Source organism: Lepus europaeus, chromosome 13, assembly GCF_033115175.1.
Source record: "Lepus europaeus isolate LE1 chromosome 13, mLepTim1.pri, whole genome shotgun sequence".
In the NCBI taxonomy this organism is placed as follows: Eukaryota; Metazoa; Chordata; class Mammalia; order Lagomorpha; family Leporidae; genus Lepus; species Lepus europaeus.
In genome coordinates this window covers 6,812,938-6,826,241 of record NC_084839.1, presented here as the reverse complement: position 1 = coordinate 6,826,241, position 13,304 = coordinate 6,812,938, and the positions used below count along the sequence as shown (strand labels likewise).

The following is a 13,304-nucleotide window of genomic DNA, read 5'->3' as shown; positions in this document are numbered from 1 at the left end:
CTCCCGGAAGCCCTCGGCCTGCCCTGTGCGGCCCCGACAGCCGCTCCCGGACTTGTCTTCCCCCAGGGCCCCCACGCCCCTCCTGAGAACTGCCGTGTTCACGGGTTAGGAGTGAAGACCGAGACACGGCTGAGCGCTCGTTCGCGTGTGTCAGGATAAGCAAACTGCGTGTTAATAATACAGCATTTTTATGAAAAATGACTACAAAGGGGCTTCAGATAATTTGTGGGAAGATGGAATTAGAAGCACTTGCTCATTTTCCATGAATTGTTTGAATTCCTCTCATGTTTGGCGTGTCTCTTCCACGCCTGGCTGCAGAGCTGACGACCGTGTGCGTGCCGTGTGTGTGCCGCGTGCGTGCCGGGTGTGTGCCGCGTGCGTGCCGTGTGCGTGCCGTGTGTGTGCCGCATGCGTGCCGCGTGTGTGTAGCGTGGCTCTGGACATCCCTGGGCCCCTGGGTGGACAGGGGTGAAAGGCAGACCCCACGCTGGCGTCCTTAGGGGGTGCTCCCAAGCTGCATGTGAGCACAGTGGTGCTAATGGCCCGGCCAGTCGGGGACGACTCAGGGACATGGACACTTTCTTCTTCCAGAAGGAGCACGCTGCTTGCCTCTGTGTCTTTGTCTTAGCTTTTGCTCCAGCCAGGAGCTTCTTCCGGGTCTCCCATGCAGGTGCAGGGGCCCAAGGACTTGGGACATCCTCCACTGCTTTCCCAGGCCACAGCAGAGAGCTGAATCAGAAGTGGAGCAGCTGGGACTCGAACCAGTGCCCATATAGGATGCTGGCACTGTAGGCGGTGGCTTAACTTACTATGCCACAGTGTCGGCCCCTCTTAAACTCCTCTGATACTCTTTCTTCCATTTCTCCCTTCTGTACTTTTTACTCCCCATGTGTTAGGTTTTCTGGATCTATAGCAACTTTAATCTTCAAACGTCACGTTGGAGCTTACCCTACACTGCCTCTGTCTCCCGGGCTGACTCCGGCCGCGGCCTCTGCCGCTGTTCTCCGAGCACTGGCTCTTTGTTGATGCAGCCTTTATACTTTCAAACATTAGCAGTAAAATAGTTTTAAAATGGACATAAAGCTTTCTAATAGAATTCCTATGCGTTTACGGCTTTTATTAAAGTGCCATCCAGAATTCTTGTAAAAGAATTTGCTGTTTTAATGACTTTTGAGAGTGTTAATGTAGGTGTGTTTCCAAAGCTGACATTCACTGTCTTTTCCGGCTTCTCTGGGTTCTGAGAGTGTTTTATCGCCCTTTCCTTCACAGTCACAAACTCGCAGAACTCCAAGTCTTTCGAGTCTCAACTCCCAGGACTCCAGTATCGAGATTTCGAAGCTCACTGACAAGGTGCAGGCTGAGTATAGAGATGCCTACCGAGAGTACATCGCTCAGATGTCCCAGCTGGAGGGGGGCCCGGGGTCCGCCACGCTGAGCGGCAGGTCGTCCCCCCATAGCACGTACTACCTGGGCCAGAGCTCCTCGGGCGGCTCCATCCACTCTAACCTCGAGCAAGACAAGGGGAAGGAGAGCGAGCCAAAGCAGGAGGACGGGAGGAAGGCGTTCCTGATGAAGAGGGGCGACGTCCTGGACCACTCCTCCTCGGGGGTGTCCACCAGCGACGCCTCGCCCCTGGACCCCATCACGGAGGAGGACGAGAAGTCCGACCAGGCGGCCAGTAAGCTGCTCCCGGGCAGGAAGCCCTCCGAGCGGCCCAGTCTCTTCCAGACCGATCTGAAGCTCAAGGGCAGCGGGCTGCGCTACCAGAAGCTGCCGAGCGACGAAGACGAGTCCGGGCCGGAGGAGTCGGACAAGACCCCGCTGCTCCGGGACGACAAGGAGGGGGTCGTGGCGGGCAAGGCGGAGCGCGCGGCCAAGTCGCCGGAGCACAGCGCCGAGCCCATCCGCACCTTCATCAAGGCGAAGGAGTACTTGTCGGACGCCCTGCTGGACAAGAAGGACTCGTCCGACTCGGGCGTGCGGTCCAGCGAGAGCTCCCCCAGCCACTCTCTGCACAACGAAGCGGCCGACGAGGCTCAGCTGGAGAAGGCGAACCTCATCGAGCTGGAGGACGGCTGCCGCGGCGCGGCTCGCGGGCTGCCGCACAGCCTGAGCGGGCTGCCGGAGCCCGCCCTGGCCCGCATGTCCATCTGCTCGGAAGACAAGAAGAGCCCTTCCGAGTGCAGCCTGCTGGCCAGCAGCCCAGAAGAGAGCTGGCCCGCGTGCCAGAAGGCCTACAACCTGAACCGCACCCCCAGCACCATGACCCTCAACAACAACAGCGCCCCGGCCAACAGAGCCAACCAGAATTTCGATGAAATGGAGGGGATGCGGGAGACCCCTCAGGTCATCTTGAGGCCCAGTTCCGGCCCCAGCCCCACTGCCGTGCAGAATGAAAACCTAAAGAGCTTGACGCACAAGCGCAGCCAGCGTTCCAGCTACGCGAGGCTCTCCAAGGAGTCCTCGGAGCTGCACGCGGGCGCCTCTTCCGAGAGCACAGGCTTCGGAGAGGAACGAGAGAGCATCCTCTAGGAGGGCGGCAGCAGTGGGCCCCTCACCTCCCGAGCGTCGCCCTGCGTCTCCATGCGCAGCACTTCCCCCGTAGTACCCGTTCACCCCAGATGACGCGCGCTAGGGCTTTGGTGAAGGGACCTGCGCAGTGCAGGAGTGGCAGTGAGGTCCTACGAGAGCCGCCCACCTCCCTGCGCTCCCTGGACCTCCCTGACCCCCAGCCCCTGCAGCGGAGATGAGACGGATCGGACGTGCTGCGCCATCCGCCCAGAAAAGCAGCCGCCAGGCACCCGTTTTGTAGAGCACGCGATTGGTCATTGGTGGAAGCCAGGGCGTGGAGCAAGGGGAGGGGTTTACTCTAGGGCGGAATTCGCAGGTTCTGCTGCAGCCCAGAACCTAGAGGCGCGCGCGCTCGCTCAATGGAGAACCAGTGTTGTAGGTAACAGACACATTGCTTACAAAGAGGTTTTAATTTTAAGTAAGGAATGGGCAAAGTGTTTTTAAAGCCGGATAAGGAAGTGAGTCCGCAGTACCGGAGGTGGGTGCCCGGGCCCCAGGAGCTGTCAGGGGGGCAGGTGGATTCTCTTCCCTGCCAGTCCCAGCCTGGCCTCCCGGTGCCCGGCGAGCCTCCCGGTGCCTCCTGCAACCTTCCCCGGGGTGCTCAGCTCTGCCCCGTGAGTTTCGCCTCGAGGAGTCCAGGAGACGGTGCCATGCTAATGGGCGCTAATGCTCGTGGGCCTGGGTGACTGAGGCCATTCTGTCCCAAAGGTCGGGAGCACTGGTGAGTGACAAGGAAATCGTTAGGAAAAGTCCGAATCTTTGCCTTCCCTGCCCGCTTGTCTTCTGTCTCTCCTGGGTCAGCACGTTCATGCCGGGGGAGGAGCCTACGGATCGAAATGCTTTCTAAAAAGGGTTGTAAACATGAAACAAAGCAAGAGTAGCAACAAGATCAAACTGACACAACCACGACTTTGTGTAGCATTCGTTTGTTTAGCATTAGCAGAGTTAAGATGATCACATTCAGTAGCGTGAGGGCCGGAAGGTTCCCGGCCGTCGCGCACTGATGATTGTTGTCGTTTTAGTGTAGCTCGTGCGCGCGGAGTGGACGCCGGCAGTGTGTGCTGGGCCCCCGTAGTGCAGCGGTGACCTCGCCACGGCGCGGTACCTGGGGTTAGCGCTCCGTGTCCACGTCCGTGTCCGTGTCCGTGTCCGTCCCGTGATGGATTTCTGGTGGTGTGCTGATTAAATTACTTGCTTGGCCAGCCACTGTGGGTGTTTCATTGTCTGCATGTTTGAGTGGAATTTAGCATTTTAATAATATGTTTATTTTGCACGATTTTCAACAAATGTTTAATTTAAAAAGGCAGTATGTTATACATGGAAGTGTTAGCATTTTAATATTTATAGTGTTCATTAGTTTGCAGTATTGTGTAATTACTGACTCTCAAAGGCAATATTTAGTTCCTTTTCAGGTGTGTGGTTGCAGGGTGATGTCATTGGAGAGTACAGTCTTTATACTGTTTGTGAAATTAATACTGAATCATTACGTGTACAAACAGACTTAGGAAATAATAAAAAAATGCATGCTATGCTGACTCATGGATTTTTATTTACTACCGCGATGATGGACCTGTTGCCTTGCGAGCTGTGGGGTCGGACGTCTGAGGCGCACGGACCGCTGTGTAGTGGCAGACGGCTCTGAGCTACCCCCTGGCCCTTCTGAGAGAAGGTGGCTCCGGAGGCCAGGGTCCACCTGGTGCTTTGGGGACGCATGTCGGTGCCCAGCGGCGCTGTGCAGTGTCTCTGTGGCCGCAGGCTCGGGGATCCAGGTCCTTGGAGGATATCCACTTGTTACAGGGACATTCTGGGGAAGTCTGCTTTTGTCGTACTGACACAGAAATCGCCAAACCAGATGGGTTACTGAGTCACACCATCGTCCCTTCGGGTGTGTCAGGGATGTGTCTCGGTGTCTATAACACAGAGCTTACTCCCAGATACGCAGAAGCCTGCTTTGAGCTGGGAGGAGTCCAAACCCTCGGACCTTCCCTGAAGCCACAGATAATTGGCCGTGTGAGCGCGGCGTCCAGCGGGTCGTCCCCCTTGTCCACCAGGAGTAGTGCCATCCAGCAGCAGAGGCCGCAGGGGCCTGGGAGCCGAGCCTGCTCCACGGTGCTGGGGGTCGAAGGCTCGTCCGTCCTGCTCGGGGGCGCTCATGCATTGGGAGCGGAACCGACATCTTCCAGAGTGAAAGGAGAATTTGTCTTCACGCTGTTTTACTTACATGCTTTATTTATATAGTGGTCAGAATAATTCTCATTGCCCAGCTAAGGAATTTGGGAAACTTACTTGCTGCTGTTCTTATTCTAAGTTGGGAACCTCTTAGATCATTTCATATTGTCGTGCTGTAGTAAAATAGATTCGTAATCGTTTTTGTCTTAAATACTAACCATTAGGAAATTTCTTCTCAAATGAAATTCTTTTTTTTTTTTTTTTCTGGCTACAATACTAAACTTAAAGGTTTTAAGACCATGTAACTTTTGGCTACACCAGGAATTCTCAGCCTATTTGGAAGTCCTGAATTCCTGGTAGCCCCTGAGTACGTGGTGGGGACTACCAGGAACAGGGAGCCGGGGGCACCTTCCCGTCCTCGAGGTCGCAGGGAGCAGCGATAAGTGCGCTTCCTTGGCAAGCACCTGAGCAGACGCTTGCCAGGGGGAGCGGGAGCCAAGATGCTGCTTGGCATGGCAGAGGGCGGGGCCGGGGGTGAGACTGGCCGGACCCCCTGGAAGGCTCCCATTTCTGGTTCCCAGGCTGTGGTACACCCCGCCCCGCCCTGCCCCACCCTGTTCTGAGCAAGGCTGCGATGCTGGCCGTGCATCGAGCCGTGGGGGTTGATGCCACAGAGTCTGTCCTGGATGGTCCTTTAAGGGCTCCTCACTTCACAAAGGTTGAGAATCCCTGGTTGAGGCGGGTTACGTAGAGAATTTGAAATCCGATGTAATTGTGAACCCTTTCGTGCCTAGGGAGAAAACGCTGCCTTTGAGATAGATAGAGCGTCCGAGGAGCCAGTGTAAACTGAGGTATGTAAAAACTTGGTTTTCCCGATCAATGAGTTGTAAGGCAGCTGTTGGAGAACAGTCCTCGTCAATGCGAGCATTCGCATTCTTCGTGCCTGGGCACACGGAGTTGCGTAAGCAGCATCTCCAGGGACTGCCCGCAGCGGCCCGCTGGGTGCCCCGTGGTGGAGGGTGTGGGTACAGTGAGGAGCGCGCCCAGGCTTGGCTGGGGCTGCCTGGAGTCCGCTGTGCTGGGGTGAAAAGGCTCGCTCTGGTGGCCGGAGGGTGACACTGTCCTGCATTTCCAACACAGGGAGGTAATGTGGGGAACAGAATTGTCCCTGTAAGTTCACGCGAACCCGAAGCATCCCAGGTGGAAGATGCAGCCAGTCGCCCAAGCTCAGCAGCATGGCGCTCGGTGGGGAGCCGGGGTCCCCTGCTGACGGCTGCCCAGTGCCACGAGAGGAGAGGGTCATGGGGCGCACTGTAGGCCGTGGAGGGCCACACTCAGCTTCAGGGCTGGGTTCTGCATGCCCATTGCCTTTGCACTGTGTGAAGCCCAAGGCTGAGGTCGGACACTGGCTGTGTTTGCAAACTGCTGGGAGGACTCCCGGAGTCCGGAGCTGACGAGCGGAGCCGGAGCCCAGCTGGCACAGCCTGGCCTGGTGGCGGTGCGGAGGGCAGGCGGCGAAGCACGGAATGCCAAGTCACCACATGGTCGGGGCTTGAATAAATGACATTTCTCCTTTGGAAAGAATGCGGAACAAGAGGCTCTGTATTATTCAAATTAAGGAGCTGCTCGGAATAAGTGGGCTAGTTTTGATTGGCCGATAGTTTGCAACTGTAACATTTTATACTGACCTCCCTCGTTTTCTTTCAAGGCTTCCGGGCTGTGGATCTTAGTACCCGGCCCATGACCCGAGCCACCTGCCTTTCTCATTCTTCCGCCAGTTGGGTCCACTGCTCGTGGGCCGCTGCCCACCAAACCCAGGGGTGGAGACGCCCTGCATGTGCCGCCGGCTGCAGAGACCCGGGCGCCCCCGCCTCTTTGATTCGTTCCCCGCCGTCGTGGGATCTAAGTTCGCGGAATGTCGTGTTCCGGTGTGGTATTGGGCCAAAGCCCACACTTGCAGCGTGGACGTGAGCTGCGCTCTGACCGTTCTCGGCTGCCGTCAGATGTCAGGGAAGAGCAGCCCAGTCCCTGCGCGTGCACCTTTTAGCTGGGGTGGAATTTGCAGGCGGTGTAGTGTCTACTTAATGCAAATTCAGCTCTTCTTATTTTGAAGGAGATTATTTTCCTCTTGGGTTTTTGGGCTTTTCCGGAGTTCCGTGCCGCCATGCCGCCGTTTTGTGTCTGAAGCGGCTTAGGTCCTTGGAGCACGAACTCCCGACCCAGCCCAGGGGGAGGAGCCCGGGACTGCGGCGGGGCCAGGGTGGCTGCAGGACAGTTCCCGCACTTGTGGACACATGGACGGGAGAGACATGTGCGCGTGCCACAGCCTCGTGACCCCTTGCAGTGTCAGCGAGCGGGACCGTGGCCCACAGACCCCGCGTGGGTCATCGCACGTGGTGCCTGGTGCCTGGCTGCTTTCAGGAAATGGGCCCGCGTTGAGGGCTGCAGCCGCCGGGCAGGCTGGGTCGTCTCCGAGTGCAGGCGGCCACGCGAGCCCGTGTCTGTCCCGAGTTCACACGGTCTAACGCTGCGTTTGACTTTGGGGTACGGAGGCCATCTTCATGCGGAGCTGGGACCAGCGTGTTTTCTCCGAGCTGCGATCCTGACACATCATCGCAGTGAGAATATTTAGTGCTAGGTCCATCACGGGCAGCCCCAGATGTAGCTTCCCTATGTACAGCTCAGTCTCTCCACTTGCAGTTAGGTTCTCGAAGGCCACGCCTCGGGGGTCTCCAGCAGCCCTGTGCCAGGCAGACCGCTCTGGTCGGGCCTGGCCTGGACTAAGCGCGTTGTGCCGGGTGTGTGCTACACGGGCCATTCTGTATGATGCTAAGGCAGGCTCGCCGCTGGGACAGCAGGCCCCAGTCTCTGACCTGCTGCCTTTGAGGCTTGCTTGTTGTCGCTGCCGTGTCTGTTACTGAAGTTCATACAGAGGCTCGGGGGCAGGCTACAGGGGCCTCCGCCCGCCCTCGGCCTGTGGTCAGCTCCTAGGAGAGACACGGGGGAGACCTGCGGCTGTGCGCACAGGGCCCTCCCCACTTCCCACCGGCGGCCCCAGGCGGGGAGGAAGGGAGGCGGGGAGCGCCCTCTGGTGGCTGCCGTCGGGGAGGCAGCTGTCTTCCTCGGGCTCAGAGGAGCCTCCGGGCACCTGCTGGAGGGGAGCTGCCGAGCCTCTTGTCCAGTTCCCTGGGAAGCGGAGCAGGCTGCGGGGCACGTGAGCGAGGCTAGGAACACGAGAGTCGCGTGTCCCAGCTCCTCTAGAACCCCTTTCTCCAAACACCGCTCAGACCTTCCGGCCCACCCAGAACCTGCTGACCCCCAAGGTCTGATAGGAATACAAAATCAGCACCGACGCTGCCTCCCATGTCCCTGGCTGCCCCCGCCCCCCAGGAGGAGCCCCCACCCCCCAGGAGGAGCCCCCGCCCCCCAGGAGGAGCCCCCGCCCCCCAGGAGGAGCCCCTGTCCCAGGAGGAGCCCCCACCCCCCAGGAGGAGCCCCCGCCCCCCAGGAGGAGCCCCTGCCCCAGGAGGAGCCCCCACCCCCCAGGAGGAGCCCCCACGTCCCAGGAGGAGCCCCCACCCCCCAGGAGGAGCCCCCGCCCCCCAGGAGGAGCCCCTGTCCCAGGAGGAGCCCCCGCCCCCCAGGAGGAGCCCCTGTCCCCCCAGGAGGAGCCCCCATCCCCCAGGAGGAGCCCCTGTCCCAGGAGGAGCCCCCGCCCCCCAGGAGGAGCCCCCATCCCCCAGGAGGAGCCCCTGTCCCAGGAGGAGCCCCTGCCCCAGGAGGAGCCCCCACGCCCCAGGAGGAGCCCCCACCCCCCAGGAGGAGCCCCCACCCCCCAGGAGGAGCCCCCGTCCCCCAGGAGGAGCCCCCGCCCCCCAGGAGGAGCCCCCGCCCCCCAGGAGGAGCCCCTGCCCCCAGGAGGAGCCCCCATCCCCCAGGAGGAGCCCCCGCCTCCCAGGAGGAGCCCCCGCCCCCCAGGAGGAGCCCCTGTCCCAGGAGGAAGCAGCGACAGCTGTGGGAGAGGCCGGGCAGTCCAGTCCGGGAGCCTCAGGACAGCGGGGCGGTACATCGTACGTCTGCGTCTGGGAGATTCCTCTGCCGGGGTTGACCAGCTCCCGGTTTGCTCCCATCGGAGCACTTCCATCCCATTTCACAGACTTACCGGAAGTAGAACACATCCAAAACCTGTCGGCCCAAACGGGTGCTGTGCAAAGGTGGGCGTAAGGTTGAGCTGGTGATCAGCCTTCAAGGCCAGTGACCTCGAATGGGACACTCGAGCCCGGTGGGGCTCGGCCTCGGCTGCGCAGGCTTGCGCCGGGCCACGGGTGAGACGGACCCCGTGCGCACCTCCCCAGGTCCCCGGGGCTCGGGGCTCGGAATGCTTTGCGGGCTTCCGTTCTCAGATCAGTGGACTCAGTGGCAGCGTTTTGTTTTATGTTTTTGTTTTAATGGTTCCTAAAGAGACAGCAGGTGCCGCGGTTGAGGGTGTATGGCGTGGTTTTCAGGGAACGTGACACTGACTACGCTCACGTAGGCGGCGGGAGGGACGCCCTGGTGGTGATGAATGTTCATCTCCTTCCTCGGAGTCAGCGATGGATGTGGAGTTTTTATTTTATCAGAGACTCCTCAGCCTCCGGGCATTCTGAATGCTTACAGCGTTGTTCTGCATTTGTTACAATACATGTACGTTCCACTTCTTAAGAGATCTATTTATTTGAAAGATGGAGTTAGAGAGAAAGAGAGGCAGAGGCAGAGAGAGAGACAGAGACAGACAGAGACAGAGAGAGGTCTCCATCCACTGGTTCACTCCCTCAGTGACCGCGGTGGTCGGGGCTGGGCCAGACCGATGTCAGGAGCCGAGAGTTTTTTCAGAGCCTCTCATGTGGGTGCAGGGGCCCCAGGATGCAGACCATCTTCCACTGCTTTCCCAGGCCATAGCAGGGAGCTGGATCAGAAGTGGAGCAGCTGGGGCTCGAACCGGTGCCCATACAGGATGCCAGTGCTGCAGACCACAGCTTTACCCGCTACGCCACAGCGCTGGCCCCTATATTACCTGTGTACTACACATTGTGTGCCTGACAGTGTCCTAAACTCTTTCTACAAAGGCCCTTGACAGAATTCGTGGTAAGTTTGCTGGGGGCGGGGGGTGTTGTTTAGCCTAGAGGTTAGGACACGGGTTAAGAGGTCCAAATCCCACGTCGGAGCACCTGGGCTCGGTGTCCAGCTCTGGCTCCTGGGAGGCAGCGGGGGTGGGTGGAGTTCTGGCGCCTGACTGGACCAGCCCCGCCCTGGCTGTTATGGGGGAGTGAACCAGCAGACGGGGTCTCTGTCTCCATGCCTAAAAAAGGATCTGTTTGCACGGCAAAATTTTGAAATCGATGCCTGTGAGTGAGCTGCAGGAAGTTCATGGGAAATTCACGTTCTGCAAAAACAGTTTCACAAATGTTTGTGCCAGGATCAACGCACCTGTAGTTCCATGCTTTCCCCGGGGTTTTGGAAATGCACGTGAGTGAGCGAAGTAGTCTTCATGGCACCCTCGTAAGGTTGTTGTCCTCGGTCCATAGGTGAGAGACTCAGAGCCCAGGTGGTGAGAAATTTCCCAAGGCTTCACGACACAGAGGGGCAGGGGTGGGGCCGGGTGTGGGAGGGGCAAGGGCGGGGACAGGGCAGGGGCTGGAAGGGGTGGGGCAGGGATGGGGCAGGTACAGGGGAGGGGCATTGGCGGGGCAGAGGCAGGGACAGGGCAGGGGTGGGGCTGGGCCAGGGTTGGGGTGGGGGACGGGGTGAGGCAGGGGCAGGGGCTGGGCGGGGCGTGGGTGGGGCTGGGCCAGGGGCGGGGTGGGGTCGGGGTGAGGCAGGAGCAGGGGCAGGGACAGGGCAGGGGAGGGGCATGGGCGGGACAGGGACGGGGCAGGGGCTGGGCGGGGCGTGGGTGGGGCTGGGCCAGGGGCGGGGTGGGGGACAGGGTGAGGCGGGAGCAGGGGCAGGGGCTGGGCAGGGGAGGGGCATGGGCGGGATGGGGCGGGGTGGGGGCGGGGCAGGGGTAGGGGCAGGCCCAGGCAGCACGGCCACCCTGGATTTGGTCTTTACCGCTCACCGGTCGGGGCTGAGTCGGTTCTCAGGTTTTCCAGGTCTGTTCTAAGCCTCGCTCGATGCAGTGGCAGCACCGCGGTCTCCTTGTTCCGCAGCAGGTCTGGGGCCTCGCAGGGCAGATCTTGGACACGAGTCTCGGTTTACACAGACCCCTCCACCCTCCTTTCTAAAGTTGCTTCAGAACAGTGGTCAGCGTTTGGTCAGGTCTCTCGGCTTCCTTGGCACCGCGCCTCCCGTTGTCCGTGGGTGAGGCCACCAGGTCAGGTGCGCGTCTCACGCTGAATATTTTCGTCCCGTCTGCGGTCTCCTGGTCATCTGTAATCTGTCACAGATGCTCCGCGCTAGGACGGCGTCCTGATTTCACTCCGTGTGTTCTCGGCTGCGGCTGGGCGGTGTGGATGCTTGGTAACTGCTGACAGCTCACACTGCCCGTCATATCACGGCTGTGGTTTGCTTTCGAATGACTCTGGTCACTGTCTCCTTTCCAAAGAAAGAAAAGTGGAGCACGAGGCCCCTCCCCAGGCCCCAAAGCCAGGAAACAGCAGACACCCCCCTTCTCCATTCCTGGCGGTGGCCGGACGCCGGGCTGCGGTGGCCTGGTGACGTCATAGGCTGCGTGACCATCGCCTGGGAATCGGCGAGTGGGCTCCGAGCCAGGCCTTGGGATGAGCAGGTCACAGTGATGAGCTCGGGAAGTCCCAGGAACCACCCCCCTGCCCAGGGACAACTGCTCTTGTTGTCCCCAGGTGACGAGTGGGGAGCCGGGGTGCAGGGGAGCCCAAGCTTCCGCGTGGCAGTGATGTAACTGGTTTCACAGCTGCCCTCTGGAACCCTGGGTTATGGCCTTCATTTTTAGGAGAACCCTCAGGAGCTGACTCCTCCTGTCCTCAGTGGGTGAACAGAACAGAACCCTGGGCCCGGTTCTCTGAGCCCAAATCCCATGGCTTTTGCAGTGTGCGCCACCCTGCCTGCTACACCTTCCCAGCAGCCACTGTGGTCTCCTACCTGGGTTTCCCAGTTCCTCGCGGTGTGGGGCGGGTTGCTGGACAGCGCCTGGCCGTCGCCCACGCTCAGGTGCCTGGGTCTGGAGCGCCGTGCGTGGTGCACCGAGGGTGGGTGAGAAGCGGGAGGCCAGTCTTTCCCGAGTGACCTCCCCGTTACTTCTGCCCTCGCGTGTGGTGTTGCCTGACACTCTGAGCTGGTTGGCTTTGGGCGCTGTTGCTTGGGTTTCTGGGTGAGAGGCATGGTGAGGTCCACAGTGCTCGCCCTACCCCGTGCGAAGGCCCCAAGGGAGCACCAGGGCTGGGGAGGGGGACCCCTCGTGTCTGGGGCACTGTGCCGATGCTGGAGCATCTCCCCGTGGGGCCTAAGCGGCTGCCCCCCACCCCACTGGAGTCTCAGGGCCAGAAATGCTGCTTCCCCGGCCTCCAGCCCAGCTGGGGCTCTGTGTGTTCCCCCCCGCAGGCCCCGGGATCCTCTGGGCTGCACAAGCCAGCCCTGGGGTCCCTCCTGCCTGTCTCTCCCCCTCCTGCTCCCTCTCTCTCTCCCTTCCCTCTTCCCCTCTCCCTCTCTGACCACACCCTCCCCTGGCCCATCTGTCTCCTGGGAGAACCTTGACTGATCCCAGCCCTTGGTAGGAGCGTGGGCGTGGAGGAGCAGAACCTCGAATCTATGACCTGAGTCTGGGGTGTCCCTGGTCCCACTGGGGCCGCAGGGCCCTCCTCCTGCCTTCGGCATGGTCTGGCAACATGGAGGCCACATCCCTCCCTCGCCTCGTGACCGGCAGGTGGCCACGCAGTGAGGCCAGCGGGCGCTCCCGCCCACGGCCCCTGTGCAAAGAGGAAGGGAAAGATCGGGCTCAGAGCGGTGACCTGAGCGTTCCCTGTGTCCTCTCAAGGGGACCCTGGGCTCCTGCAGCAAAGGACAGAGATTCCTGGGACTCCGTGGGGGACCGGCCCCCCGCTGGCTGAATTGCAGGGCTCTGCCACTGACCTGTGGACACTGGGCAGGGCATTGCGACCCAAGGGGTTTAGACACCCCCATCCCATCCTGGGCTGCTGGCTGGAGTCCTGGCTGCTCTATTTCCGATCCTGGGAGGCAGTGGACGATGGCTCAAGTCCTGGAAGTGCTTGGGCCCCTACTCATCTGTGTGGGAGGCCTGGGTTGAATTCAGGACCCCTGACTTCGGCCTGGCCCAGCTCTGCTGTTGGGGGCATTTGGGGAGTGAACCAGTGCCTGGGAGATCTCTCTTGGAGATGAAAAGAAGCAAACATTCTAACAGAGATCTGCTCCTTGGACCATGAGCAGAAAGCGAGGACTTGATTGGAGAGCAATGGAGTCCTGGAGGGGGGAACGAGGTGTGTGTGGGGGAGACCTGGTGAAGGCGTGGGTGCTGGGCGCCCGGGTGCCGAGGGGTCTGCGAGTGGGGGCAGCCTCTCAATCCCCGGGGGTGTGGCCTCATCCCCCACCCC

At 60.4% G+C, this 13,304-nt stretch overlaps 1 protein-coding gene across 8 annotated transcripts in view; it reads left to right on the top strand.

Annotated features, from left to right (window-relative positions):
- The window catches only part of KIDINS220 (kinase D interacting substrate 220), a 131,717-nt gene that overhangs the window by 104,091 nt on the left and 14,322 nt on the right, over positions 1-13,304 (top strand). For 4 of the 8 annotated variants that reach the window (XR_009867773.1, XR_009867771.1, XR_009867772.1 and 1 more), the window contains one exon: positions 5,535-5,591. Coding sequence is in view for 4 of the 8 variants with exons in the window: in XM_062208922.1 (XP_062064906.1) it covers positions 1,270-2,532 (1,263 nt within the window). In the remaining 4 variants the exon portion in view is untranslated. Of the gene's footprint in view, positions 1-1,269; positions 4,133-5,534; positions 5,592-13,304 lie in introns of those variants that run through there. The other 4 variants (XM_062208922.1, XM_062208920.1, XM_062208921.1 and 1 more) reach the window with 1 other exon arrangement.